Source organism: Lissotriton helveticus, chromosome 4_1, assembly GCF_964261635.1.
Source record: "Lissotriton helveticus chromosome 4_1, aLisHel1.1, whole genome shotgun sequence".
NCBI classification, from domain to species: Eukaryota; Metazoa; Chordata; class Amphibia; order Caudata; family Salamandridae; genus Lissotriton; species Lissotriton helveticus.
Genome location: NC_136063.1, coordinates 1,625,547,231 through 1,625,573,373, shown reverse-complemented (window position 1 = coordinate 1,625,573,373; position 26,143 = coordinate 1,625,547,231). Strand labels below are relative to the sequence as shown.

General features: G+C 44.2%; 1 protein-coding gene across 7 annotated transcripts in view; it reads left to right on the top strand.

The window, feature by feature from the left end:
• The window catches only part of ITPRID1 (ITPR interacting domain containing 1), a 462,385-nt gene that overhangs the window by 297,799 nt on the left and 138,443 nt on the right, over positions 1-26,143 (top strand). For all 7 annotated transcript variants that reach the window (XM_078688261.1, XM_078688266.1, XM_078688262.1 and 4 more), the window contains one exon: positions 163-710. In XM_078688261.1, coding sequence (XP_078544387.1) covers positions 163-710 — 548 coding nt within the window. The remainder of the gene's footprint in view (positions 1-162; positions 711-26,143) is intronic.

Below are 26,143 nucleotides of genomic sequence, written 5' to 3'. Positions count from 1 at the left end.
GAAAAACACAGCAAAAAATTTGAAGTTTATTTTCTCAGCTTGCAACAGACTGGTTTAACTACTTTTGGGTGCATAGTGCCTCAGATTGCACAATGAGAAAACAAATCGGCATATGTTCTGATCTTTGCTTAAACTAATCCCTTTTTAACTTTACTAATGCAGGGCGATTTCGACAGCTGGAGGTCTTGGACCAGGTGACCAGTGCCTTCACTTCACTGTGTGACACAGTTCAAGCCAAGCCCGTTGTGGAGGACTCCGAAGAAACTAAACTTGTAAAAAGGAGAAGGGTCTGCCAGCTCCTCAGGAGGGCTTCCCGCCAACAGACCCTCATTCAGCAGGAGAGCGTAATAGGTACAGGAAAGCAAGAAATTGTCAAAGATCCAGAGGAAGCATCTTCCAATGCTGCTAAAGCAGACAGAGGGAAAACAGCAAGGAAGCCAAAGAAGAGACTCACTGGAAACTGTCTAGATCTGCTCACTGAGGAGCAGGTTTGCAGTGAGGACAATACTGACTTGTCTTCTCCACTTGTAAGATCTCCAAAGGGCAAGGCCCCTCTTCCTGTGCACGCATCCCTGAAACCCACCCACCTTTCAAAGGAATGTTTATTAAAAGACAGAGGTCGGAAGAATTCTACAATAATCCTGACCAAAACACTTAAACGAGCTTCGGGATTGCATGACCACCCCACAGATTCTTTTGAAATGGAAGAGGTAAGTGCAGCACCTATTAAGTTTCTGTATGCAGCAGCGTCTCTATGGGGGGTGGGGGCTGCTGATGGGGCACAAGGGGAGCCCCAGCTCTTTTTGACCTAGCCCCCTTGTTCCCCATCACCACATCTGCTGACTGTACCATTCACAGAAAAAAAACATTGCACCGTTCCAGAAACGTTAATTTGTCCATCCACCTTTAATTGCAAAACAGTGCTCTTTTCTTAAATTCTAGCATTTGTGTATATATCTATGCACACATATATATAATATAAGATTGAAATATTTTAAGCATGCACACACGTATATTCACAGAGAAAACAACATGTGATGTGATAATGTTGGACTGAGACGCGAGCTAATGTTATAAACCAATAAAACACTGAAATTGGTCAGTTAAAGTTTGTTGACCTAACTATAACTTTCACCCTAAACATGCACTGCTTGTGACCTCACACTTTCACTACACTCATGATATGTTAAATGACATCATTGCTACATAGCCAATAATATTTCAATATCAACATTGTTGACATTACTATAGAGATTAACCAATGATCCTGAAAGCTTGCTATAGGAGTAGCACAAAAACCTAAATTGATGGTTGGAATTCTTATAAACTTATGTGTGAGCTTTTGGAAGATGCAGAAGAAACTGGATATTGCAAAGTGAAGCCATTTTGATGGCTGGCATTGTCTTTTTAATTGTATTCACCCAAAGGATGGGTAGATCATTGCTATGAAGGGCTGAAGGCTGAGCAAGTGATGTGCTAGGTGGTCATGGAAGGGTGGGCCAAAGGTCATACACAGCAGGATTGGCCATATGTGGACGGTTGAATACAGGGTTTGGCCATTGGGCAAGCTCACCTTCCAAACTCTATTGTGTTTTGGATGCAGGGTCTGCTGCAACACTAGGCCTTGCAGACAACTCCCTCTGTGTATGTCCAGATGCTGTGCATGGTTGGGGGTGGCCGCCTGTGAAGGGGTGGCTGCAGGCCCTGGCCATAGGGTAACCCCTGTGTCAAATGTGTCCTACGTATTACTGAAGAACTTGTGCAGTGGAAGTTTGATGCTTGGGGTGGGTTCGGTGCAGAGATGTCCCAGAGTCTGATCACTGAGTCCAAGTAAGATGCAAATTAAATGGTACACACCAGACTTTGCTGAAGCTCTAGTGCTCTCCTGGATACGTTTTAAGAACAACTAACTGCTGATCCTGAATCTGTTTTTACCAGTAGCAGTTTCTGGCCCTGTGCAAATTTTCCGAGAAATAAGGGTATATTGTGTTGGGGTAAAGCAGGCCAAAATAATGAAAAAACCTGCTGTACTCATGTGGAAGCCCAGGTTCCAGAGGGTATAGCAGGTGCACCTACCGCATGCTTAGAGAAGGTTGTAAATCACAGTTGATTTGTCCCAGGAATGGGGGTAACAATGATGGAAACATCTTGGTCATTTTAGTTCTGCATGATAACTCCTTATTCTGTGGGCAAAATAACATAAATGTATAGTGCAATTACTGGCCGTAATCGATGATTCCCTGCCCTGGAATATTGGCACAGGTGCACTGTGCAATTCGTATTTGGGCTTTAAATGCAGGAATTCTGAATCCCAGAATTTCTGATCCTTGTAGGATCAGTAATTCCAGGTCCAAAATTCAAGAGCTGCTCTGTTTCAGTTTTGGTTTTATTTACCCCTCCCTCTTTGATGTATTAAGCATTGCTTTTGCGCTACATGACCAGGACCCAACTAGTTGCACTTTAGGCCGTGGCCCTCTAACAAAATAACCTTCAAAACTGGCACATCTGGTTGTCCGCTTTCAACTACAGTTTTACTTGACCTCAAGGGGACATTTTTATGGCCTCACACATTAACAGGAAACCACCTGAAGGAACATCAGCCCTTCTTTCATTTCCTTATATGCTTTAAGGAGGGGCCTGGCTCCTGCTGGTAGCCAATGTCAATTTGCTTTAATGATTCGCACTGCTATTTTAACTTTGTGTTTTTCCATGTAGTGCCACAGACAATGGAGCTTGTCTGTCTGTCAGGCACAGGAGCTGCTCGGCTTCATTTCTCACTTTATTAACCCCTTCCTGTGTTCCAAAGCATAGGGGTACGTTAACTATGATTTTGCATCTGGGTTGTGTCACATTTGGGTCGCAAAATCATTTTTGACATTTACTGAGCCACAAAAAGTCCCTTTGCATGGCTTTGGGTGGTTTAGAAAATGCAAAGTAACACAACACAATGCATAGCACTGCCCTGCAATATTTTGTGTTGGGTAAGTGTTACATGGGTGGAGCATAGGTGTTGCCATGCCTCCAACCAAGTATTTTGGTGCAACCCAAGATTTACGAAGACTTGTAAACTCAGGTTTGCACCAAAATCGGGGCCAATTTGAGACAGCCATAACAAGAAGCATTTATTACTCCTTGTTACTTCCTCTTTGGAATACTTGAGTGCAGGAAGATGTGCCTTCCTGCAGAAAAACAATCCTAACCACAGTGCAGGCACCCTGGCACCATAGAGCAGTGATGCTTGCATTTTGTGCTAAGCAGCCTTATGTGCACAAGTACAGGGAGAGAGCTGAAGGGCATAATATCTCTGAAGATATGGCAATTTATAGCTCTTTCACATTCATGTAGCACTGCAACTTGCCTTGCTGCATTGCCTTACATACATTCTTGCCCCAGAGTGTTTTCTTGCTACCTGAGCGCAATGTGCTCTAGTTGCTCTACAGGCCTTGACCACCTACAAAAGTGATGTGACTGTGCGTTCATGCAGTGGGCACACCTATGGCACTCTGAAGGCACCTTAAAGTCAAATCTGTCTGCACGCATTCATGCCTGATCGCATCCAACTCCAAGACCCCTGGTCTTGATTCTATCCACCAAGAACCCCCTAAGAACGTCTTAGCCTTGGCACCCTCATAGTTGTTTTGCCCCTACAAATGTTAATCACATCTAGGCCAAGACATATGCTCTGTCTGTAATTTTTGCTTTAACCCCACGTACAGACCTACAGTTGCAGAGATCTACAGTTCACCCTGTAATAACTTTCGGAAAGGGTACCTCACCAATGTGTCCTCCTTACCTAAGCACCGTCTTAAAATGTTTTGCTATATTTCCACATATAATACTGAATTTTATTTTTTTCACTTAAACATGGCTGAAAAGCTCCGCCATACTGGACTTAGCCACAGCTATCCCCACTACATTTTCCATCGTTCACCTAGGACGCCCACTTTGTGTGTGAGGGGTCCATTATCCTTTCTGTTCTAAATTCACATGCTTCATTTTGAATAAAATCAGCCTGCCTCAGGCAGAAGTCATAAATTCACAATAAAAATAAGACCCTCCTGCTTATTTTTCATAGCCATCATATACTGGCCTATGGGACCCCTTTCCTTATTCATCATCTCTGTAGTGGAATCACTTATCCCTAACATGTTAAAATGTGACACTTTTGTCATTTAGGTGGATTTTAATATTCAGATTTATATTCTGATTTGATGCAAATGTGCTAGCTTTGGTGGAGGTATACAAGCCATCAGTTCGAAACAACTTGTCTCGGCCCCTACACACAACATCAGAAATAAGTTAGACCTGATGTTTTCCAACCAACCTTACATAGCGACAAGACAACCTATCCTCCATGTATACAAAAAAATTATGAATGGAATGCTTGAATTAATCTCAGCCACTGGTAATTACTCAGGCCGTATCCCAATTCATCTTTATTTCGCACACCATGCCATCTCAGTTTGGAAGAGCCATATTTAAATCAGTCCTGACTCTGCTCTAATGGGAACAGTACAGACTGAAATGCCAAGCCAGGTACTCCATGAACAGGAACACAAGCAACCCAGGACTGGTTTCTTCCTATTTAGGGCTCATCAGCCAGGTAAAGCGTGATTCCAGTAACACAGTGTGCCCTGGACCCACTTCTGGACATACCTGTCCAACTTATGGTGACAAACAACAGTTTACACAAAAGTGATGGATGGAATGGTTGAATAAATCTCATCCACTGGTAATTTCTTGAGCTGCGTATTAATCCAGCATTACTTTGCACACCATGGCACCTCAGTTTGGAATGCAAATCAGTCTTGACCCCTGTTAGAACTGGGTTTCTGGTTGGCAGAGGTATGCACCCTGTCCAAGCAGGAACCACAATCCTAGTCAGGGTAAGTCACAAACACATCCCTAATTAACCTGTGCTCAAAAGCTGGTAGATTGGCACAGAGCAGTCAGGCCTAACCTAAGAAGCAATGTGTAAAGTATTTGTGCAACACTGCAGAAAGTAAAGCAGTGGAAAACACCACACAAAAAGATATCACACTTGGTTAGAAAACAGAGCTTAATTTAACCGCTTAACCGCGGCGCGAATTCTGCCGCGGTGCGGTGGTTTAAACGAGTGGGAGGGGCCGCGTCGGCCAACGGACATGCACAGCACTACCGAGGTAGTGCTTGAGGCGGCCATTGGCCGATGCACGCAGCGAAGTGGTTAAGGAACAAAACAAAACCTAAACAACAAATATCCAATATGTAGAACCGGAGGTATGGATTTTTAAAGAATTAACTAAAATGTAGTCTTTTATATATGTGTAAAGCACCAACCGGGTGTATCTGGTTGCCCTATATCGGGTCAAATCCCACTGAAAAGTACCTTGGTTCTGTCGCAGAGGTGCAGGTGAAGCGATGCATCGTGGACGGTCCTCACAGGGAAGGCAATACATAGGTTCTGAGCCTTGCGAAGATGGTGATTTATCAGCAGTGGGGATGATGCACCAAGGTGCAGTGGTGATGCATCGGTGTCGATCCTTGCAATGGCTGTAATGCATCAATGCCGATCCAACGGAGATGATGCATCCGCAGTGGAGATGCGTCTGTTCCGAGCCTTGCGTCAACAGTGATGCATGGATTCTGCTGGAGCAGCCATTTAGACCTACTTTCAAGAGCCCAGGACAGGGTTAGTACCACTTGGCAGGGCAGACTCACAGATGGCAGAGTCTAGCTTCTGAAGCAGGTGAGTTGGGAGTCTTTTATGTCCCTGAGATTTCAGTCAATAGGCAAGCCAGCAAGCCCTTGCAGTCACTCTGGGTTCAAATGATGTGGGTCCAGTCCTTCTCAGTCAGACCAGAGGGGCAGCAGGGTAGCTCGGCAAGAAACCAGTTCTTCCAGAGCAGCAGTCCAGCAGAATGATAGTTCTACAGCAGCATAGCAGTCCTTCCTGGCAGAGACTTAACAGGCCCAGAAGTGTACTTAAGTGGTAGGATCAGAAATCCAGCTCATTTGGGCCTGTGAAGTGTGGGGGAACTTCAAAGAGATGACTTTGAAGAGCACAGAGTTCATGTGCCCACTCCATACATAATATTACAGCAATGGCAGCAAAAGTAAGCTTTACCGTGATTGAAGTGAGCCCCCAGTATGAGAAAGTGAAAGTATGCCATCCATATATGATATCCAAGCTTTGGAAAACAATCAGCACGTAAAGCCCACCCAAATCAGACATCAGCAGTGGCAGTTAGGAAAGCACAACTATGAAACAATCACCGGCAAAGTCCACCCAGGTATTACTTGAGTGAAACTGCAGGTCAAGTTCCATGTGGGGTCAGCTATAGAAGTAGTATGAGCAATAACAATCAAGAAAAGGCAAGAATAATACTATCCCAGCATAGCATGCATGCAGATCCATCATGAGCAACATCAGTGATAATAGTGCATCCTTAAAAACAATCCAGATGTATTGTTCAACCAGATCTGATGTGAGAAATAATATTAACAAGAGTGCACTAGCAGAACCAATTATCCTGTAGGATCAACCCAAATATGACATGATCACAACAATATAACAATCACTACATAATGGCAAGTTCAAAAAGGCATTTTATAGTATGTAAAAGACAATTGTGTAGTTCTCTTTTACATTCTTTTACAAGCCTCAAAACATCTAAAATGGGACTAAATAGGATGTTTTATGAAAAGTTCATATCAATTAGTACAAATAAAAAGGACTATGCACTGTTTGTACTTTTATTAACGGAGAGTTGGATGTTTCTGGTCAATTTACAGATGCATGTAAGAGTATGTAAACGAGTACTTGTGGAGTATGTTTTTACAATGAAAGTGGTACTTAGCATCAGGTCCAAACAACAAAGACACTTGCACTTACATTAGATTCTTTTAACTACAGAACAGTTGGATGATGAGTTATACTTCATATCCACCAGGTGAGTAAGTCTTCCCAGTAGAGTAAAGGTTGCAGGGATGAGATTAAACAAAATCTACCTAAACAAAAGATGCATTAAAGACCAGGTCAGAAGAGGAAACCTTTGAGTCGGATGGAAGTCCGGAGAATGGGGTGCAGGACAGGAAAAGTGAAATGAAAGTGAGCACAAGGATACAAAATGGGGAGTGAGGCATTAAGGGGCAGTCAGCAGTCAAATGGAGGAAAACTCAGAAGGAAAGACAGTGTTGGCCATTTTGGGAGTAGGAGCCTTTCAGAGAGCTGCCAGGAACAAGAAAGGGTGGAACTAAGATTAGTGATACCACAGTCCATTTGGGAGGATGGCCAGGGTTCTCCATTATGTGACCACCCGAATTGATATTAAAATCCCTGAGGAACAATCCATGAGAGGAAAAGTGGAGGGAAGTTATGAAGAGAAGTTGCTACAAAAGTGAAAGATAACTGTAGTAAAGGAAGATGCACAGTCCAACTGTGTATGTTAAATAATCCTTTATTGTAGATTCCTTCTAGGATAGGTAAGTAGGAGACGATAGGAAGTATAGGTAAAACAACCCCACCAGGCGCAAGCTCCAAGCAGCTCAGCCTGAGATCACCAACTGACACAGTGAGCCAGAGAGACACCCAGGCATTCTATGATGTCATGGTACATTCTATCTAGTGAAGGACAGTAGAGAAGTAATTTACTACACATCCTCTTTCCTTAGGGAATGACAACAGAATAGAGAGAAATATAGGCAAGATACCTCAAATATAACATTGGCAAGAAAGAACAGAATGAGATACACAAATCTAATAAAGTACGACATGTACGGCATGAGGTATCATTAGCATGAGCAAAAATACAATAAGATGCTAAGTTTTAGATGAACAGAAAAACAACTACATGTCTCATCCCCCTCCCTTAGTGAAACAGCATGGATAAAGAACAAAGACCAATGCGACAAAGAAAGGCTGTCACACTCACAACCTCCCCATACATGGGTACACCACATGGTAATAACCCTGGCAAAAAAAGATGAACATAGACACAGACCCATTGGAGAGAAATAGGGGAAAAGATCACTCTAGATAACCTGAAGAGTGTAAGTCCTATAAAAGAAGCATTCTATGATGTCATGGTACATTCTATCTAGTGAAGGACAGTAGAGAAGTAATTTACTACAATAACAAAGATCATTAGAAAGGAAAGAAGGATAGAAAATTACGTTGGGGGGCATGAAGAATGTGAACCATAGGAGCCGCTTTGATACTGATGAGCGTGCAAAACACTGAATGGAAATAAGCTATTTGATGGTGCCATGGGGGAACATATAGGCATCTGTCCCAGGAGATTAGGGGCAGAGGGGAGGCAGGCCATGGGAACAGGCTCAGGAATGGGAACAAATCAAAACATGTTATGGAAACGTATATCGTAACATTAACTGGGCCACAGGGAGCCTACAAGAGGCGGAGTTTACAAAAAGGCATGCCTAGGAAGTTCAGCTAGGGAGAGAGATACATTTGTTGTTGGTTTAGGAAGAGTGAGGAAGCAAACATAACCTAGAAAGGGGAGAATTTTTTCTAGCTCTGCCTCTGCAGTTCGCTCCTCCACCACCAATACCATTTCCACTACCATCTGCATTGCCATTGCCTCCATTACTACCTCTATTAAATTTAGCATTAACGCAGCTGCAGAGTAGACCACAGAGTACTCTGTTGGCCAAACTCTAAATCAGGCCCAAAGTCATTAGTTAAGAGGAGCTTTCATTGCAATATCTGCACCTAAAGAGCCCCTGTGGCAATCATAATATATCATTTTTAATTTAATATAAGATTGGGTTTTATGGCAATATTTAAAGAGTGACCAGGAACTGACCATCATCTAGGCTAGTAGAGGATTCAGTATTTTTTCCAGACAATGAAGGGAGGGAGGGTGCAGTAAACCTTTGGAAGAATGTTAGTTGGTTTTACCTTACTGGCTTGGGAATCACAAAGCACCAGGATAAATTACTGATGGGTGGGATGATGTGGGAGGTGAAGCAGCAAGGAGAGAGTTCGGCACCCTATACCTGGACGATGCATGGGTGCCCACAGACAGGATTGCCTTTGGCATTCCCGTGTTCAAAGCAGCAGTAAGTAATTCACAACAAGTATTTCCACGGGCGGTTCCAGATGCCATGGGAACCGAATGGGAGTAGCACGAACCCAAAGGACGAAAAACAGGAACCCAGCATGTACCAGATACAAAACGAAAATAAGTCAGGAATTCCCATATTTAAAAAGTGAAAAGTAAATTCGATAAACATTTTGGGCCATGGGAAGAACTTCAGAATCAGCACAAATCCATGCATATTTAATACAGAGAGTTTAAGAGAGAATATGTTCCCAAGGCAATAAATAACTGCAGTTGATTTATGGGACCGACATTAAAATCCGAATATGACGTATTTGATGCTCACCAGTGTCGTGCAGTAATATTTAGATGCAAATAGAAGCTGCTGTTCATGGGTGTGAGAACCGTAGGATAGCAATAGCAAAGCATGTGCTTAGTGAACATCCTCTACACATCAGAAAACAATCTAGCCTGATTCAGGAGTGTTGCACTCTTGTAAATGGCAGCATTTAAATATCACAGTGCTATTAATAAAACCGTAATGGGAGACTAAGATTAGGTGTGATAGTGATTAATGGCCATGGGGAATTTGAGAACCGTGAACTTCCCTATTTTCTCACATGGCAGAAATTGACAGCAGTATAATTTCCTGCAAATATCTTGGAAATGAATCTGATAGAGAGAAGGCTGGTCTCCCCCTTGCCACACAGGCTTTGTTTTGGTATGATTGAGGGTAAAATAAAGGATCTCAGTTCTACCAAGCTGTTGATGGAGCATGTTTGCAGATTGTGATTTCACTGGTGAGTGCACAAGATACAACTGGGGCTGGAATTTGTAACATTTGTAGTTTCTAATTTAAGACTAATGAGTTGAATGTTTTTCCATTTGAGAGTATAGATATTGAAACGGGACAACGTCAGCCTTGGATACTGAAGAAGTGGATCATGTTCATGTTGATCCTTCGTGTCCATTTTAGTGAACATTGAAAGGGCAGACTTGTCTTTTGCCAACAAGCTTTGTGCTAGAGCATTATGTCTGTGACAGCAGAAACCAAATAGCAGTCTATTATGCCTGTTTGTAGTTATCACCCTACAGTTGAGAGTATATTCAGTTTTGTTGGTGAACACTTCTATGCATCCTTTTTTATCAGCCTTTAGGAGCTCATTTATATCCATGTCTCCAGCAGATAGAAGATGCATCCATTCAGGAGACATTTATACATTAGAGGACGGGATTTGTCATAATGCTTAGCTCCAGTGAACAATCTTGGACTTAGGGCCATATGTATCAAGGAACCAATTTGCGATTCTGTAATAGCGATTTTTAAGAAATCGCTATTTCAGAATCGCAAAATGGTATGTATCAAGAAAACGCAATTTCTTAGCGATTTCTTGATATTCCTTAATTGCGAATTCGCAAATTGTGAATTCGCAATTAAGGAATACTTTCCCATTCATTTCAATGGGCCAGGAGGCCCAAAGGAAGGAATGAGAATTTTTTCTCAATTTGCCATTCGCAATTTGCTAATCGCAAATTGAGAATAATTTCAAGGGTGCAGGGGTGTTCAAAGGACACCCTGTTGCACCCTTGAAATAAGCATGGGTGCACATGTGGTGCACATACATGCCCTAAGGGCATGTATGTGCGTCACATGGCACTTTGAAAAATGCTGAAATGTGCATTTTTCAATGAAATCGCAACTTACCACCAACTAGAAGTTGGTGGTAATTTACGATTCCTTAAGAGCATTTTGGATTTTTTTTTTTGCTTAATACATTGCATTTAAGGAATCGCAAAATATGCGATTCCTTAAATGCAATCGCAAAATAAGGAATGGCAAATTTAGCGATTTCTTATTTTGCACACAAATTCTTTCATACATACCATTTTGCGAAAATGAGTTTGCAAACGCCGAAATTCTGCGAATTTCGGCGTTTGCGAACCCATTTGGCCTTGATACATATGGCCCTTGGTCATAATATTATTGCAACAAGTAAACAATAGTTGCTTGTATAATCTTTGTACATTTTGTTCAACATACATTAAATATGGCTATTCGGAATCTCCCACTCTGAACGCACTGCTGTTGGAGTGCGAAAGGCATGTTTTTTAGACCAAGATAAGCAGTGCGTTGGCAGAACTGTAGTGTCCTCTTCATCTTCCCCGTTCCTCTAGGTTTGTTATTTGACCTTAAACTACATGAGATATTTTGTCTTTTGGTGGAGCTCCACTGTCTCTAACTTACTTCATCAGTCACTGTCTTGAGAGCTGTGTGGACACCAACACTAGGCAGGCCTGGATCCTGCCTGGACACATCTCAATCATGTCTAGTCACTCAGTGGCCACTAATAATAGGACACTAAACACAATATGGATGTTATAATAGGTGGAGATCAGAAAGATTGCAACTCTGTCTATCGAAGGGTGCATCAGTAAAAGGAGGCGGCATAATTATCATTTGTATGATGTACCGCTGCCTCATATGTGGCCTCTTAGTGATGTGGATTGTCTGAAATACATGTTGGTGTATGGGAATTGAATGTGTGAAATCTGCCTTACCACATGGATTTGTGTGGTGTATACTGTCCACTGCAGCATGTTTCTGGCATAGCATAGAGCAAGAATGGGTTTGAAGAAGTGGGCATTGTTGTTAGTGGTTTATGCATTGTCTACTCAATGTGATTGATCTTGAATTAATTGGATCTAAGGTGGCAAGTGTGGGGTTCCTCCCTGCTTCTTGAAGGTAACTGAGGGTCTTTTGTGCTCATATTGAAAAGGTAGCATTCGTTTTTGTGTCATGTGGAGAGGTGTTATGTTGGATAGGTCAAGGCAAGGCACATATAAGTGCAAACTTTTGGGTAACATGAACAGTAAAGAGGTATATCAATACCTGGCAATACTCCATTCATGATGTTAATAATAATATGTTGTCAGTAGGTTCTTCTTTGGAGCTCTGGAGGTTGTAAGATTTTGAAATAGGTTCGGCAGGAGATGCATGTTGGACGTGATAAAATAAATTTTGTGTTGAATGTTGAGAGTCTGTCAGATGTTTAAGCTGTGGTGGTTGAGGGGGTAAAAATACATTTGTACTGGTTCCCTATGCATATGTGGAGACATGTTGTGGAGAAAGATCACTGAAGTGAGATTATCAAAATGGAAATAAGGAAAAAAGTTGGAAAGACAAAAGGAAGGATTCTGTAAGCAGGGTTTCCATTGACATGGTTTGCCAGCCAATAGCGTTGCACCCTTTGTGCCACTGGAGTAACTACCAGTACTTAGTGGGGTAGAAGGAAGGAACCCTATTTGTGTGGATTTTCAAAGCAACAGTATGTTTTCGCAAAACAAAAAAACAATGGCACTGATGCAGAGGGACTTTCTCCCATGCTCTCTTGGGCTCTTTTATGTTTTCCCACCCTGGGCCCGCCAAGTACGACAGGATAGTCTAGAGCAGGGAAAACAAATGAAGGTCACCTTGCCTCTCTAAATAGGGTGGGATACACACTACTGTAACCTGGCAGTCCAAAGGTAGACCATCCTCCAGTTCCTGGGTCTGAGCTGACAGAGTCAACTGAGATTCTGCCACTGTAAACAGAGTAGGGGAGCCACAGGTTTAGTGGGGCTGAACAACATCAAAACACTGTGATGCTCCTGCTTGGCCTAACTCTAAATTACCCCCAAGTCCAGGTACTGTTGGAGTAAATGCCTGTTTCACAGTGGTTTGTTACGGCAAACCCAGACTTTCTCGAATCTCGCACTGGAGCAACCCACTAGTATAATGATTTTTTACCAGAACTTATTTTCTTGCATCAGGACATCCCTTGTAGGCTTCAAGGTAGAAAAAAGTACATAGTGTTGACAGAGGGTTCAGCTGATAGCAGTAGCCTCTACGATTTTGCAACACATAGAGACCTAATAGTCATTATACCTGACTGGAGCACACTAGTGATGCAACTAGGAGGGCACAGTGTATGGCCCTAGTATCTTTTTAGGACTTGAACTGTTCCAACCGACAAGTACCCTACCGGATGCAAATGTAGAGTCTGTGACCTAGGCGTGCGCAGTAAACTCCACTCTGCTGGTGGAGATAGCAGAGTTTGCCCACTCCACGCTCCAGAGTCCGGTAAAAACTCAGCCACCACATTGTGGTGGTGTTTATCGGTGCAGTGGCACCCCCCCCCCCCCCGCACTGCCCTGGCATGATCAAGATTCCAGCTCATTCATATTGTATCCTGAAAGACGTCTCTACATAGTTTTGGGGTGTTTTTGGAGTATACTGGTTTTTGCTGAAGTTTTGTGTTTTTTGCAGTATTCTGGGTTCAGCTGGAGTTTTCAGATCCAGGGGCTGACCCCAAGGGCTGTCTTAAGAGGATTGGAGCCACACGTATGGTGCCCTGAGTTCTCAGTGCAAAAGACACACAGATGATGGACGGAATGCAGAGCAAATCAAACTTTCACCCCAAGACAAGAGATCTGGGTTACATCCATCATTCTTTTGTTCACCATGCCAATCCAGATAGAGACTTTTAGGAATCTGCACACTTTATCACTACTAACTAGTGCTAAAGTGCTTTTGCTCTCTCCTTTTAGCATGGTAAAAGTGTCTTACTCCCGAACTACCATTTTGACTTGGCAGAATGCTAGGCCCAAACCTCCTTTTTTAATGCATGTTGGTCACCCCTAGGGTAGGCCCTACATATCCCACAGAGCAGGGTGCAGTGTATTTAAAAAGGTTGGCATGTACTTTAGAGTCTTACATGTCCTTTTTTTTTTTATATTTTATTATTTACCATACAGCACCAGAGAGATTTAGACAAGGCTTCTTCATTCCAAAAACCATAAATTAATAAACGCAAACATAAATGCAAACATAAGCATAGTCATGATAGTCCTTCATCTCTGACATATACATAAGACATAGAAAGAAAGCAAGATATATACCGTTTTCATTTACATTTGCAAGCATTTCCAACCCGTCCCCAGTATGCTATCCCATCCCCGCTCTCCAATTACTAACCGGTTCCCAAATTCGAATTCCCAGCTGTCTTTTTTTCCTGCCTTTCTTTGCATAGATAGGTCTTTCTAAGTTATATGCTGCTAGTAGATTAGACAACCATATTTGCAACCCCGGGGGATTCTTATCCAGCCAAGCCCTGGCGATGCACAGCCTATAGACTGCCATGGCTACAAAGATAAATTCCCGCTGTGGGATACCATCCTCAGGAACGATTCCTAATAGTATCTGTACAGGTCTAAGACTTATTTTAATATTCAGAGAGGCCTCTAGGAAGATCTCTATATCCTTTAGAAGTGTATGTAGCTGTGGGCATAGTGCAAACATATGTATTATATCTGCTTCTCTAGAATTGCACCGTGGGCAGGTAATGCCTGTAGTCCCACCCCATTTCGCTATCCTCGCCGGAGTATAATAGAGTGAGTAAAGGGTTTTGTAGTGTTGCGACTGCAGCGACGCAGAGCATAAGAGTGTCCATCCTAACTCCAGTGAGTCCTGAAACCAACATAAATCACTTTCTAATTTCTCAGCCCATTTCTCACTGTATTTATCAATATAATCCTGCTTTGTATCCAAGAGACTGGCATAGAAGCTTCGTATCGAGCAGTCCCCCCCTAGCCTTATTTTCTCAATGATCTCGATTGTGTTAAACCCCACCTGTCCCCCGTGTTTATTCCCTAGAAAACTCCTTATCTGTAAGTATTTAAAAAGTCCTGTCTATCCAATCCATACCTATCCATTAAGTCTGAAAATAATACAAATCCCTCCGCGGTCCTAACATCTCCGATCTGATCGATTCCCTTCGCCGCCCACCTTTCCATTGTCGTATCACCAAATATCTCTACCGGAAGAGATCTATTTTTAACCAACTTTGTATACCGGTTAAATCTACCTATGCCCAATTTTTTCCCGTACATGCACTCCATACCTTAATGCCTGCCTCAACTGTTTTGCACCTAGTTCTTTCATAGTATCCGAACTCTATACATTTTAAAAAACAATTTTCCACTTCTTCCCCCAACACGGCGGCATAGATTCTAGAAGAGCAATCTGTTATTCTTTGATCTAACCCACCTCCTCCTATAAGTCCTTGCATGTACTGGATCGCAGCAACCCAATAATATAAAATCCAGTGCCCCCCATCCGCCTCTTTCTCTCGGCAGTGTCATAAACCTATATGCCCTGCGGGTCTTGCCCTGTGCCCAAATGAATCTGTTGAGGATCCCTTCCAGTGTGTTGAACCATTTTGATTAAAAAAGAAGGGGGGATTGCCCTGAAATAATACAAGAATTTAGGTAAAATAAGCATCTTAATTATATTCGTACACCCCACTAGAGAGAGATGAAGATTGTTTAGCCGTTCCAAGTCCAGTTTTACACTGGCCATCAATGGAGCCATATTGTTCTGCACAACAACTTCAACATCCGCCGATATTGCCACTCCCAGGTATACTGCTGAGGCCACAACTCTTGGATCCGTCTCTCCTTGGGCATACTGATTACAAATTATCTGGGTCTTAGATTTATTCAGGCTGTAGCCAGACACCTGGCCAAAATTCTGAGCCTCTATCTCCACCTCCTTAATAGCACCCTCCGGGCTAGATGTTAAGATGGCTACATCGTCTGCGTAAGCCAGCGTTTTTGCTTCGCAGCCATTCAAGCACAATCTGGGGATCCCTTGATTACCTTCCAGCTTACGTAAAAAGGGATCTAAATATAATGCAAATAGGAGGGGAGACGATGGACACCCCTGTCTAGTTCCTCTTTCTATTTTAACCGCTGCTGAGTGCCCTCTATTAACCCTAATTCTAGCTGATGGATTTTTATATAGGGTTTTCATTGATTTAATAAACCCTTCACCTATTCCACTCCACTTTAAGGTACCCCATAGATATTCCCAGGAGACCCTATCAAATGCCTTCTCAGCGTCGAGAAATATTGCCGCCATAGGGTCTCCCAGAATACCTGCTGCGTCAAACATTGTAATCACCTGCCTAGTGTGTTCTGTTGTCCCTTTACCCGGTATAAATCCATGTTGTGAACAGATTACCAAGCTCTCGATTATCCCTGCAAGTCTCTTGGCCAGTATTTTCTAATAAACCTTAACATCGGCATTCATGAGGGTGATTGGTCTATAAGAGCCTGGTTGATTTGCCGGTTTCCCTTTCTAAAGAATCACTACTATATCTGCTCCTCCCCATGAATCAGGAATTGCCTCTCCAAGTTGTGCTTGCCTCAAGATATTGAACATATCTGCGCCTATTACTCCCTGGAATGTTTTATAAAATTCCACCGGCAGTTGATCAGGGCCGGCGGCTTTACCTAATGGTAGGGTGCTTAAAGCCCATAGAAGTTCCTCCATCTTAAAGGGCGCATCTAATTCCTCCTTACATTCCGTAGTAATGAGCGGCGGTGTAACACCCCTTAGGTACCCCTCAATCTCTGAGAGCCCTCCCAACCTATCCGCCTGATATAAGGATGCGTAAAACTGCCTGAAGACCTCCCTCACTCCCTCGGATCCTACCACCCTATTTCCATGGGTATCCATGATCTCCAAAATATCTGTTGCTGCAAGCTTCTGTCTAGTCCAAACCGCCAACAGATGTCCTACCTTTTCGCTGAACTCATACACCCCTTCCTTTCTAGCTAAGTAATTCTCTGCTGCCTTTTTGCATATGTGCTCTGTGGCTGCGGCTTTAAGAGAGACAATTCTAAGTAAGTGTGTTTCTAATGACAACCGCTGTTGAATGGCTATCGTCAACATCTCTTCCGCTTCCATCAGTTTTTTATTTATTTCCTCTATCCTAGCTTTCTCTCTTTTCTGCGCTGATAGTACATAGCTCATAGTTTCCCCGCGGACGCTGGCCTTGAATGAATCCCAGACCACCCCTGGGGGAGCTGTTCCTCTGTTGAAATCCAGAAAACTCCTAATCCAACATTCCATATACTCCCTATATCCCTCATCTTTGAGGAGAGCTCTCTCAAAGGTCCATTGTCTTTCCTTCCTCTGATCTTGACCTATCGCTATAGTTAAAACTAAAGGGCTATGATCAGATGCCACCCGGGGATGTTTTTCCATCTTTGCTCCCTTCAGGAAGGGACCCGAAACCAAAAAATAGTCTAATCTGACCAAGACTCTATGGGGGGCAGAATAAAATGTGCTACCATCTCTATTTGGATGAATCTTAACCTAAGGATCGATCAGAGAGTTATGAATAACCAGATCGGATAATGCTCTATACACTCTCTTTTTCCTACCCGGATAATGTCCACCCACCTGTGAAAATGTACTTTTAGGATCGTGTAGGTTAAAATCCCCGCATATAACTATTGGCTCTACCCAATGTGCCATTTCCATATCCAAATACTGAAATACTTCGGGATCATCATCCGTTGATCCATAGACCGTAGCGAGGGTGAATTTCTCCCCCTTGAAGGTTAATTCTAGAATCACCCATCGGCCACCCTCGTCCTCCTTCTTCCTGGTCACAACAACATCACCAGTCCTCCCCAATATAGCCACTCCCCTATTCCTAGAATCTTGCTTAGAATTTGCAAGAAGGGCAAATCCCAATTGTCCCAAAAGATAGCTTTTAGATACCTCTATGTGTGTTTCTTGCAGGCATACTAGATCCAATCGAAGAGTCTTCAACAGTGTCGCCACCCTGAGTCTTTTATTTGCATCATTTAGGCCACAGATATTTATGGTAGCAATCCTACAACACATTAAGATTTTATAATAATTTCCCCATAGGCTGAGATCCCTTCCGTTCCTGTTATTAACCAGCCCCTCATGTTATTTCTCAATTTAAGACCATCACTTGTTTGCTTATATTGTATTTCCATATCCGAGTACTGCATTTGCTGTTTTGCTTGAAGACTGCTCTGTCTTCTCTTGTGCTGAACCAACCAGTGCAAGCCAATTTGTGTCAACATTTTTTACCCCCTTCCCCCCCTAGCCCCCCATGTCCCTCCCTACCCACCCTTCCAGATCTTACCCCCTCCCCCCCTCTACAGGAAAATAGGTCAAGTAGACCTATATGTGGTTGCTACAGTGTGTGGAAGTCGCTAACCTCCCTCTGTGACCGCCCACCCTCAAGAAGCCTTGTGATCCCAGTGCTCCCCCCTTAAGCAGAATACCCATAACTTGACATCCTATTTTCTTATCTTTATCAGCTTCAGCCAACCAAGCGTCTCCTTTTCCATCTTTTCAACCTCCTTTCTGCGACTTTACTTGCTCCAGGAACTTGTGGGCTTTAATTTCTGACCAGAACATTTCTACGTTCTCCCTTGTGACCACCTTTAGTCTTGCTGGAAATAGGAGGTAAGCCTCAGGGCCCAATGCTTGAAACGGCTTAATGAGCTGCCTCAGTCTCCACCTCCTCTCTACGGTGACGTGGCAAAAGTCCGGTCGGGCAAAAAAAGAAGTACCCTCGAATGATCGTCTGTTCTCTGGCCTTGCCTTTTCCATAATCTCTTCTCTAAGGAGATAGTTCCCAACATATATTAAGATTGCTCTGGGAAGAGGTGGTTTACCTGTCTGACCGCCTCCCCCCGTCCTTTCCTAATTACAAAGGGAAACCTGTGAGCATGCTGTATCTCCTTTTCCTACTGCCAGTCTGATTCCGGAAAAGCACCGCGAAGCAAATCTACAACAAATTTCAAAATGTTCTGACCCTCTGTCCCTTCCTCCACCCCCAAAAGGCGAATGTTATTCCGCCGCTGGCGGTTTTCAAACTCCTCCATTTTCCAGAGCATATCTTCAGAGACCTTTTCCTGATTAGCTTTAAACTCCTGCCAAGCACCCATATCGTCCTCCAGTCTTCCTGTTCTCTCTTCAACTTCGGTAACTCTGTTTGCCATACCCTCATACAGTTTATTTACTTTCTTCAAAGTGTTGTGGAGTTTCTTCGTGACGTGTCTGGCCCTTCGACTTTCGGCCCTAGCCTCCCCTTGGATCTGTTTCAGTGTGTTAGTTATTGCCTCCAAGGGGGCCTGCAGCTGTGATGGATTTGCCCCCTCATAGGTCTGTGAGGTGGCCGAGTAGTCCCATACAAGTTTTTTACCCCCTCTGGTAGGAGACCCTGAGCCCGAGGTCTGTTTTTTCCCTTTAGTCCATCTTTTCTTCTGTGTACTTTCTTTTCCTGATAGACTAGAATCTGATGGTGAGCCAACATCCTCCCCCTCTGTCCCAGTCTCGCTTGTGGCTGAGAGATCCGTTTCCTCATCTACGGAGTAGAAGCAATCCCCCTCTGCTGAGCCTCCTTCTGCGCCATCCACCACCTCCATGCCATTGGGTATCAGAGACTTCTTGTTAACCAAGCTAACATTGCTGCCCCATGAGCCCCCTGCCTTCAACTCAGCCTCTACCTGCATGAGGGCGTCCAGCATATCCGTATTCCCTGGTATCCTGGTCCCTATGTCATCATTCTCGCCATTCCCGCCATTATCTGCCCGTGCTAGTGCCAGTGCTTCACCAATGCCCATATCTAGAGCCTTACCCGAGTTCCCAGCAGTCACGGGGGTTACAGGAGTCATCATAGTCCTTGATGGGCTATCCACAAGCTCTCTGCCAGTACTGCCGCCTCTGCCGTCACCGCCACCTCCTCTGCCTCCATGCAATTCTGGAGCCGATTCTGTGCACGATCGTCGCCTAGCAACGTCCGGGGCCGCGTCCAAGGCGGCTTCCTCTGCAGCATCCTCGAGGACGCCTTCCGTGCGGGAGAAGCTTTCCTCCAGCCGCTGCCTGTTTTTCGATGTAAATGCCTCTGTCAGAGTGGGCTGTCGGAGGACAACATCCTTGCCTCGCGGTTGTGCCCCCACCTTCTGCTTCTCTGTGACCGATGCAGCTGACAATGCCTTATCTGCGGGCTGCTCACCCCTTGTCGGCGCTTTGCCACGGACTTCTGGTTTCTTCCCCTTAACCACTGGAGTCGGCATGGCGGTTTTCCATGTTGCACCCATTTTCAAAGCAGCTGGTGTGGCCTCCTTCCTCACAGCGTCTTGGGGTTGTTGTTTACTGAGGTTACTGGCATTGCTGTCCGGCGGCGGAGGCTTCCCCTTCTCTCTTTCCTTTTCTGACCGCTGAGGTCGCGGAGGCATCGTGAGGCACTTCGGCCCCTGAACAGCTCCAAGGATTCCGAGGATTCTTAAGCCCAACTCAGCTTTTGGGAGTAGGACTCTGAATTTTAGTCCTTTGGAGATGACTTTCCACAGGGCCTCATAGCATCGAAGGCTCCGCTTGAACAGGCGCTCAAACATCAGCGGGGAGCACACATCCTCAGGTAAGGGCCAACAGGGGGGTACAGAGGAGAGAGGTCTAGCAGCGACTGTTCACCACAACCTGTCGGCAGCCATCTTGCGAGAGTCTTACATGTCCTGATAGTGAAAAACTCTTAAATTAGTGTTTCACTATTTTGAGGCCTATCTCTCCCATAAGATTACATTTGATAAGTGATAACTTTCGATTGTAAGCAGGAAGGAATGTCAAGCTTGGTGTTTAAAGAATTGTACTTTGAATCCCTCTTTAATGGTAAAGTCGGATTTTAAGGTTCAGTTCTGAAAATGCCACTTTAAAAGTTTGCTTTTTTTGTCCTGGCCATTTAGTGTCTGTTGCCTGTATCCTCAGTCACATGACTAGGTGTAGCTGACAGTTGGCCATTGTGTTTTGCTCTTAGGCAGTAAGACAAAGGGGAATAGGTGGTATCAGGATGGGCCATCTCTGACTTGATGAGGGGCTGTCACCTACCACACTTGCGTATCTCAAGGACTCTGACTGAGCACTTTCACGAAGGGTTTGACACTGCTCTTTTGTGACCCCAGACAAGCTGAGGCAGGTAATTTCAAGCACTTCTGTGGGTGCGGGGTGGAAACCTTAAAAGCTTTTCCTACTTAAAAGCTGTCTCCAAGTATAAATATTGGACCCTCAGACCTAAATCTTCAGTACAAGTCTGGACCTGTGGATGACACAAAAGGGCGGCTGTGCTGCTCTGCAAAATGGACTGCTACTCTGCTGCCCTGTTGCCTCGTTGAAGCACTGGACCTGCATCTTGAACCCAGGACCACAAGAGTGACTCCAAGGGCCAATTGGCTGGCCTCCTGATCAGAATCTTCAGGGACAGTACAAGCTCCTACCACCTTGAACCCAGCACCTGGACTCAGTCTGCTGTGAGTCTTGTCCCCCAAGTGGTGCCACTTGGGGGACTAGTCTTGAACCCTTGAAATTGGACCTGAAAGTGATCTGTCAGCCCAGCTGTGGTGCTGTGGGCAGAACAATGCATTGCAATGCATCTCCGCGCAGCTCCATTCCCGAACCACCACTGTGCGAGGCATTCCCAATGCAGGACTCCACATTGCAGCCCGCAGTCTCCTCCGAACTTCTGCTGCACAAATTATCTTCAGTGTAATCCTTCGCATCACAAGACCCTCGTTGACAGCATCCTCGAAGACAATACAGATCTCTGCATCCCAATCCCCGCAACTTCTTTGTAATCAGCCAGTGTATCACGCATCCTTGACACAGAACTTCACATCGTAAAACTCTCATCAAGACCATCTACGATGAAGACTCAGGACTCCACATCACAAGCCCCTCATTAACAGCATCCTCAATGACAATGCAGGATCTCGCATTGCAGCCTCTCAGCTCCTCTAGAGTGCCACTTTGAGACATATCCTTGATGTGGTATCTTGCCATCCTCCCTAACCAAGATTTATAGTACTCTTGTTAAGCGAGACTAACTGGCTCCCTGTATTCATCCCTCGCTCCATCTCACTCAGCTTGAACTTGTGGCTTTGTCCCGGTCCAGTGGCAGATAATCACAGTTGCCGCTTCGTGCCTCTAAGAACTGTTCCACTTAAATCTTTAAAATTGCATATTTCTTGTTCTACTGATTTGATTTTTGTTGTTTTAGTCTCAAATAATTTATTACATTTTACCCTATTTTACTGAATTGGTGAGGCATTTGTCAGGTGTGTGCCTCTAAGTTAAGTCTGACTGCTTTGTTAGGGTTATGCACAGGTTAATTTGGGGTTTCCTTCTCTTTCACCCTGACATAGATTGTGGCTCCTGCTTGAGTAGTGTTTCGCCCCCTCAACCAGTAACCCAATTTTCAAATCATTTTCTAAAATAATTAATGTATGTCACACAACTATTAGTACAAATGGACCAAAACGGATTAATATCTGGCAGAAATACGGGCCTCAATTTACAGTGCCTTTTCCATTTACTGGACTGGGCACACACATTGGGGGAGTTGGCGTGGATAGCCTCCTTAGACATTGAGAAGACATTTGACACACTGGGTTGAGAATACCTGGACATGTTGCTAGCAAGATATGGCATTGGCCCCAAGTTCTTGAAATGGATTAGATTCTTATATAGTGCACCACAAGCCAGGGTAAAAACTGGCCGCTTTATCTCAGACCCCTTCCATATCGGACATGGCACCAGACAGGGCTATCCCGTCTCACCTATTATTTTTGACTTGGCGATGGAGCCCCTGGCAGGCGCACTGTGGAGTCATGTAACTGGGGCATCAAAGAACATAATCAATAGTCAATGGCATATAATTTAATTATACGTGGATGACATATTGATCTATATTCGTGAATACCCTGCCTTACTAAATGGTTTGATGACACTCCTGGATTCTTTCTGGTATGCCTCTGGTCTCAAAGTGAATTGGGAATAGTCCCTCCTGTTCCCAGTGGTCCCCCTAACCTTGGAGCGGTAGGTGGCTGTCCCACAGGCAACCCTTACCAGGACATACAGTTCTTTTAAATACCTAGGGGTGCAAATATATCTTTCACAAGTGAACATCATGGAAGTTAATTCATGGAGAGCAATCACCAGGGCTTGCTCTTCCATGTCATTCTGGACAGACCTACCTCTTTCCCCAATGGGACGTATAGCCATACACAAAATGCTGTTGCTCCCTCGTCTATTTTATTATTTTGCAACACTACTATTCCCAATATCGAATAAATTGATCTGGGAGCTGAAATCAATACAAACTTGATTTGGGGTAAGTACAGAGCTCAAGTAGCCCTTGCAAAACTCTATGCTCCAATTACAGAAGGGGCCTTAGGGGCACCTAATTATGAGTAATACTATGGAGCTGCACAGCTACAATGGCTGATGCAATGACTAGCGAACCATAATAATTCTGAACTGGGACAATGGTCACCACATAGCAATCTAGACAACGTTACTAGAATGGCTGTGTTTCGAACACTGCAATCCCGAAACACCCTAATAACGTTTTAATGTCCATGGCACATAGCTGCTGGAACCAATATGTACAATTTGTAGGTCTGGAGCATAAGGCTGGATCACCCCAGCCTTATGCTCCAGACCTACCTATGGGGGTGCTTCCCAACTCACGAGAAGGCATCTACTGTCCAGAAATGACGAAATGGAATGCTGCAGGACTCACAACTTGGGTAAACCTATTTGTTAAGTACACACTTTGCAAATTTGCGACTCTGGTAGATGACTATGGAATATACCCCGGATCATTCCTACTATATGCATCATTAACACAATGACTATTCCAGACGTGGGGCACTAGACAAACCAAACCAAAAACCTCTGACATACTCCAAACGCTCTTGACACATGGCGCAGGAAAGCAATCACTATGCTACATAGTTTGCTTAAGCCAGATTCCTCGATCCTTATGGACCCCTTAAGGGAATATTGGGATACCGACTTCGAACTACACTAACAGATAAACAATGGGTGCAAGGATTGTCATATCCAAAAATAATATCAATCAATGCCCGAATCAAATTCACACTATTTACCTATCTACGTCATTTCTATTTAACCCCACAAAGACTAGTGAGGATTTATGAGGTCTACCCTGATATCTGTCCCCGCTGTCGACACCAAGTTCCTACACATGGCTTGGGACTGCCCGAACATAAGAACATATTGGTCTGAGGTGGAATCCACTCTATCAGAAGACACTGAGACATCGGTGCCAGCACAGGGGCTGCACTTCTTACTGGGAATTACCCAAAGCACAACTTGGAGGAAAAATATCAACAAATTCCTGGATTTGGTGCTTGACCTAGCCAAACGTAGATTGGCCATGACATGGAAGTCAAGCCTACCCCAAATGCACATGCACATGGCTCACAGGCCTTAGGAAGGTGCTGATTGCAGAACATACACAGTTGCAGGACACCATGCACATAAATGCTACGGGCCCTGGTCCCTTAGATTGGTAGAAGTACTTGACATATGTAGAATCAAAACTTCACCAACACGAACATAACGACAATCTCATACAAAATTGACCCCCACAATAATGTTCCGCTTCTGACCTCTCCATCAGCTGGTCCCTGCTGAGGCAGCTGTGTCTGGATGCCCCATTGCCTCGGCCCTCACATGTGGAGGAGTGTGGCTCAATGGTTAGAGCGGCAGACCCTGATGCAGAGTTCTTGCCAGGGACCAGGGTTCGATTCCCGCCTCAACGGGGTCTCGGGCTCAGTTTCCTCTGACCTGTTAATTCTCGCCTCAGTGCCTATTCTAATCATGGGCCCCACGCTGCAACTCTGGGCAATAGCTTGCTTAGCCTCCACACCAGCCCCAACAGCGCTAAGGATGCCTGGCTTCACCCTGGGGGTGCCCAGGAGTGGACACTTCACAGGGAAAGCCAGGAGGGGTTCCACAGCGGTATGAGTATCAGCGCCAGGAAGCCGAATAGGCGACACCGCAAGGTGACCGTCTGGTGACAGTGCACTCTATAAGTACCATGACATTTACATTTACATACCCTCCCCCATGCTCACACACAGACACAATAGATTGAAAAGTACCGTACAGATAGGTTGTAGTGTAGTCTCACCTCTCGCATACATACCTGGGTACCCGCTAGGCAAATCTGCCACACAGTACGCTGTTGCGACCCATGCATGTATGAGTACTTTACATAAAGAGTCTGCACAACAAATTTATTGGGCATATACTGCTAATATGTTAAGTAGTTTTTAATTTGTAATGTTTTCAGTATGCAGCAATGAAACAGCACACCTATGATAAGTTGCCAATATCTGCATATACTATGTATGTGTAACTTTGCAACTCTTTAGTGAATAGCATACTTAAATTCATGCACATCCTCAACTGCTCTGTTGTCTAAGTATGTTAAAATAAAAACCAACAAACATTATTGAAAAAAAAGGAAGTGTTAACTTCACACACCCGGGGGGTGTCATGCTTTATCATTGGACTTTTTTGCTCGCCTGGGGTCGGTGCTGCAATAGCCCATGGGCCCCATGAGAGGGCTCTTTGCCAGAGATCTTTTAAACTAAATAATGCCGTAATGGTGAGTGCAAGTGTATGGGGCTGGTGAGACTGTGGATTAAAAATACCACGGTGGTACCCAAAAGGGAGAGATTTTTATTCCTGGGTTTACCTGGTAAGGTTAAAAATGGAAGCCAAACTGTTACTCCTAACAATGAGGAAACACAGTTTAGTCATAAGTGCAGGTGAAGTGGGTCGGGTCAACATGTTTCAAGTCCTATTGGTCCAGGAGGGATCCGTGGCATTTCATGAATACCGAGTATTGGTGTAATAAAAGTAAAAATGAATATCTGTTTCTGCACAGATTCAGGAATGGGAAACTCAAGGGGTGGGTATCTATATCTTAACAACGCTCCAGACTCCCTTTCAATTTTCAAGGAAACAAGAGAAAATCGATGCCTACCCTGACATATAGATCCTTTATTTACAAAATGCCCCATCTTGGTTAGATCTCACACAGTGCTGTTGCTACAGACGTCTTTTCTAATTGCCGTCATGCATGGCTCAAGCTCAACTTCAATCTGAGCTCAACCTGACCTATCAGTACTACACTAGTTATGTGCGCTATCTCTGTCTCTCTCTCTCTGTGTGTCCTAAATTGAAAATGCTAAATTAGGTTTCATCTGGCAGCTCTTATGGGGCGTTATACAAGATAAGGACTCAAATCTGTGCAATGTTTATCAGGCTGCGGTTGAGGGGCTCATAGATGAAGGCTTGATGCAATCCTCACTTCCACCGAAAAGGCTATCAAAATTCTCTTGAAACAGGCAAGGCTGCT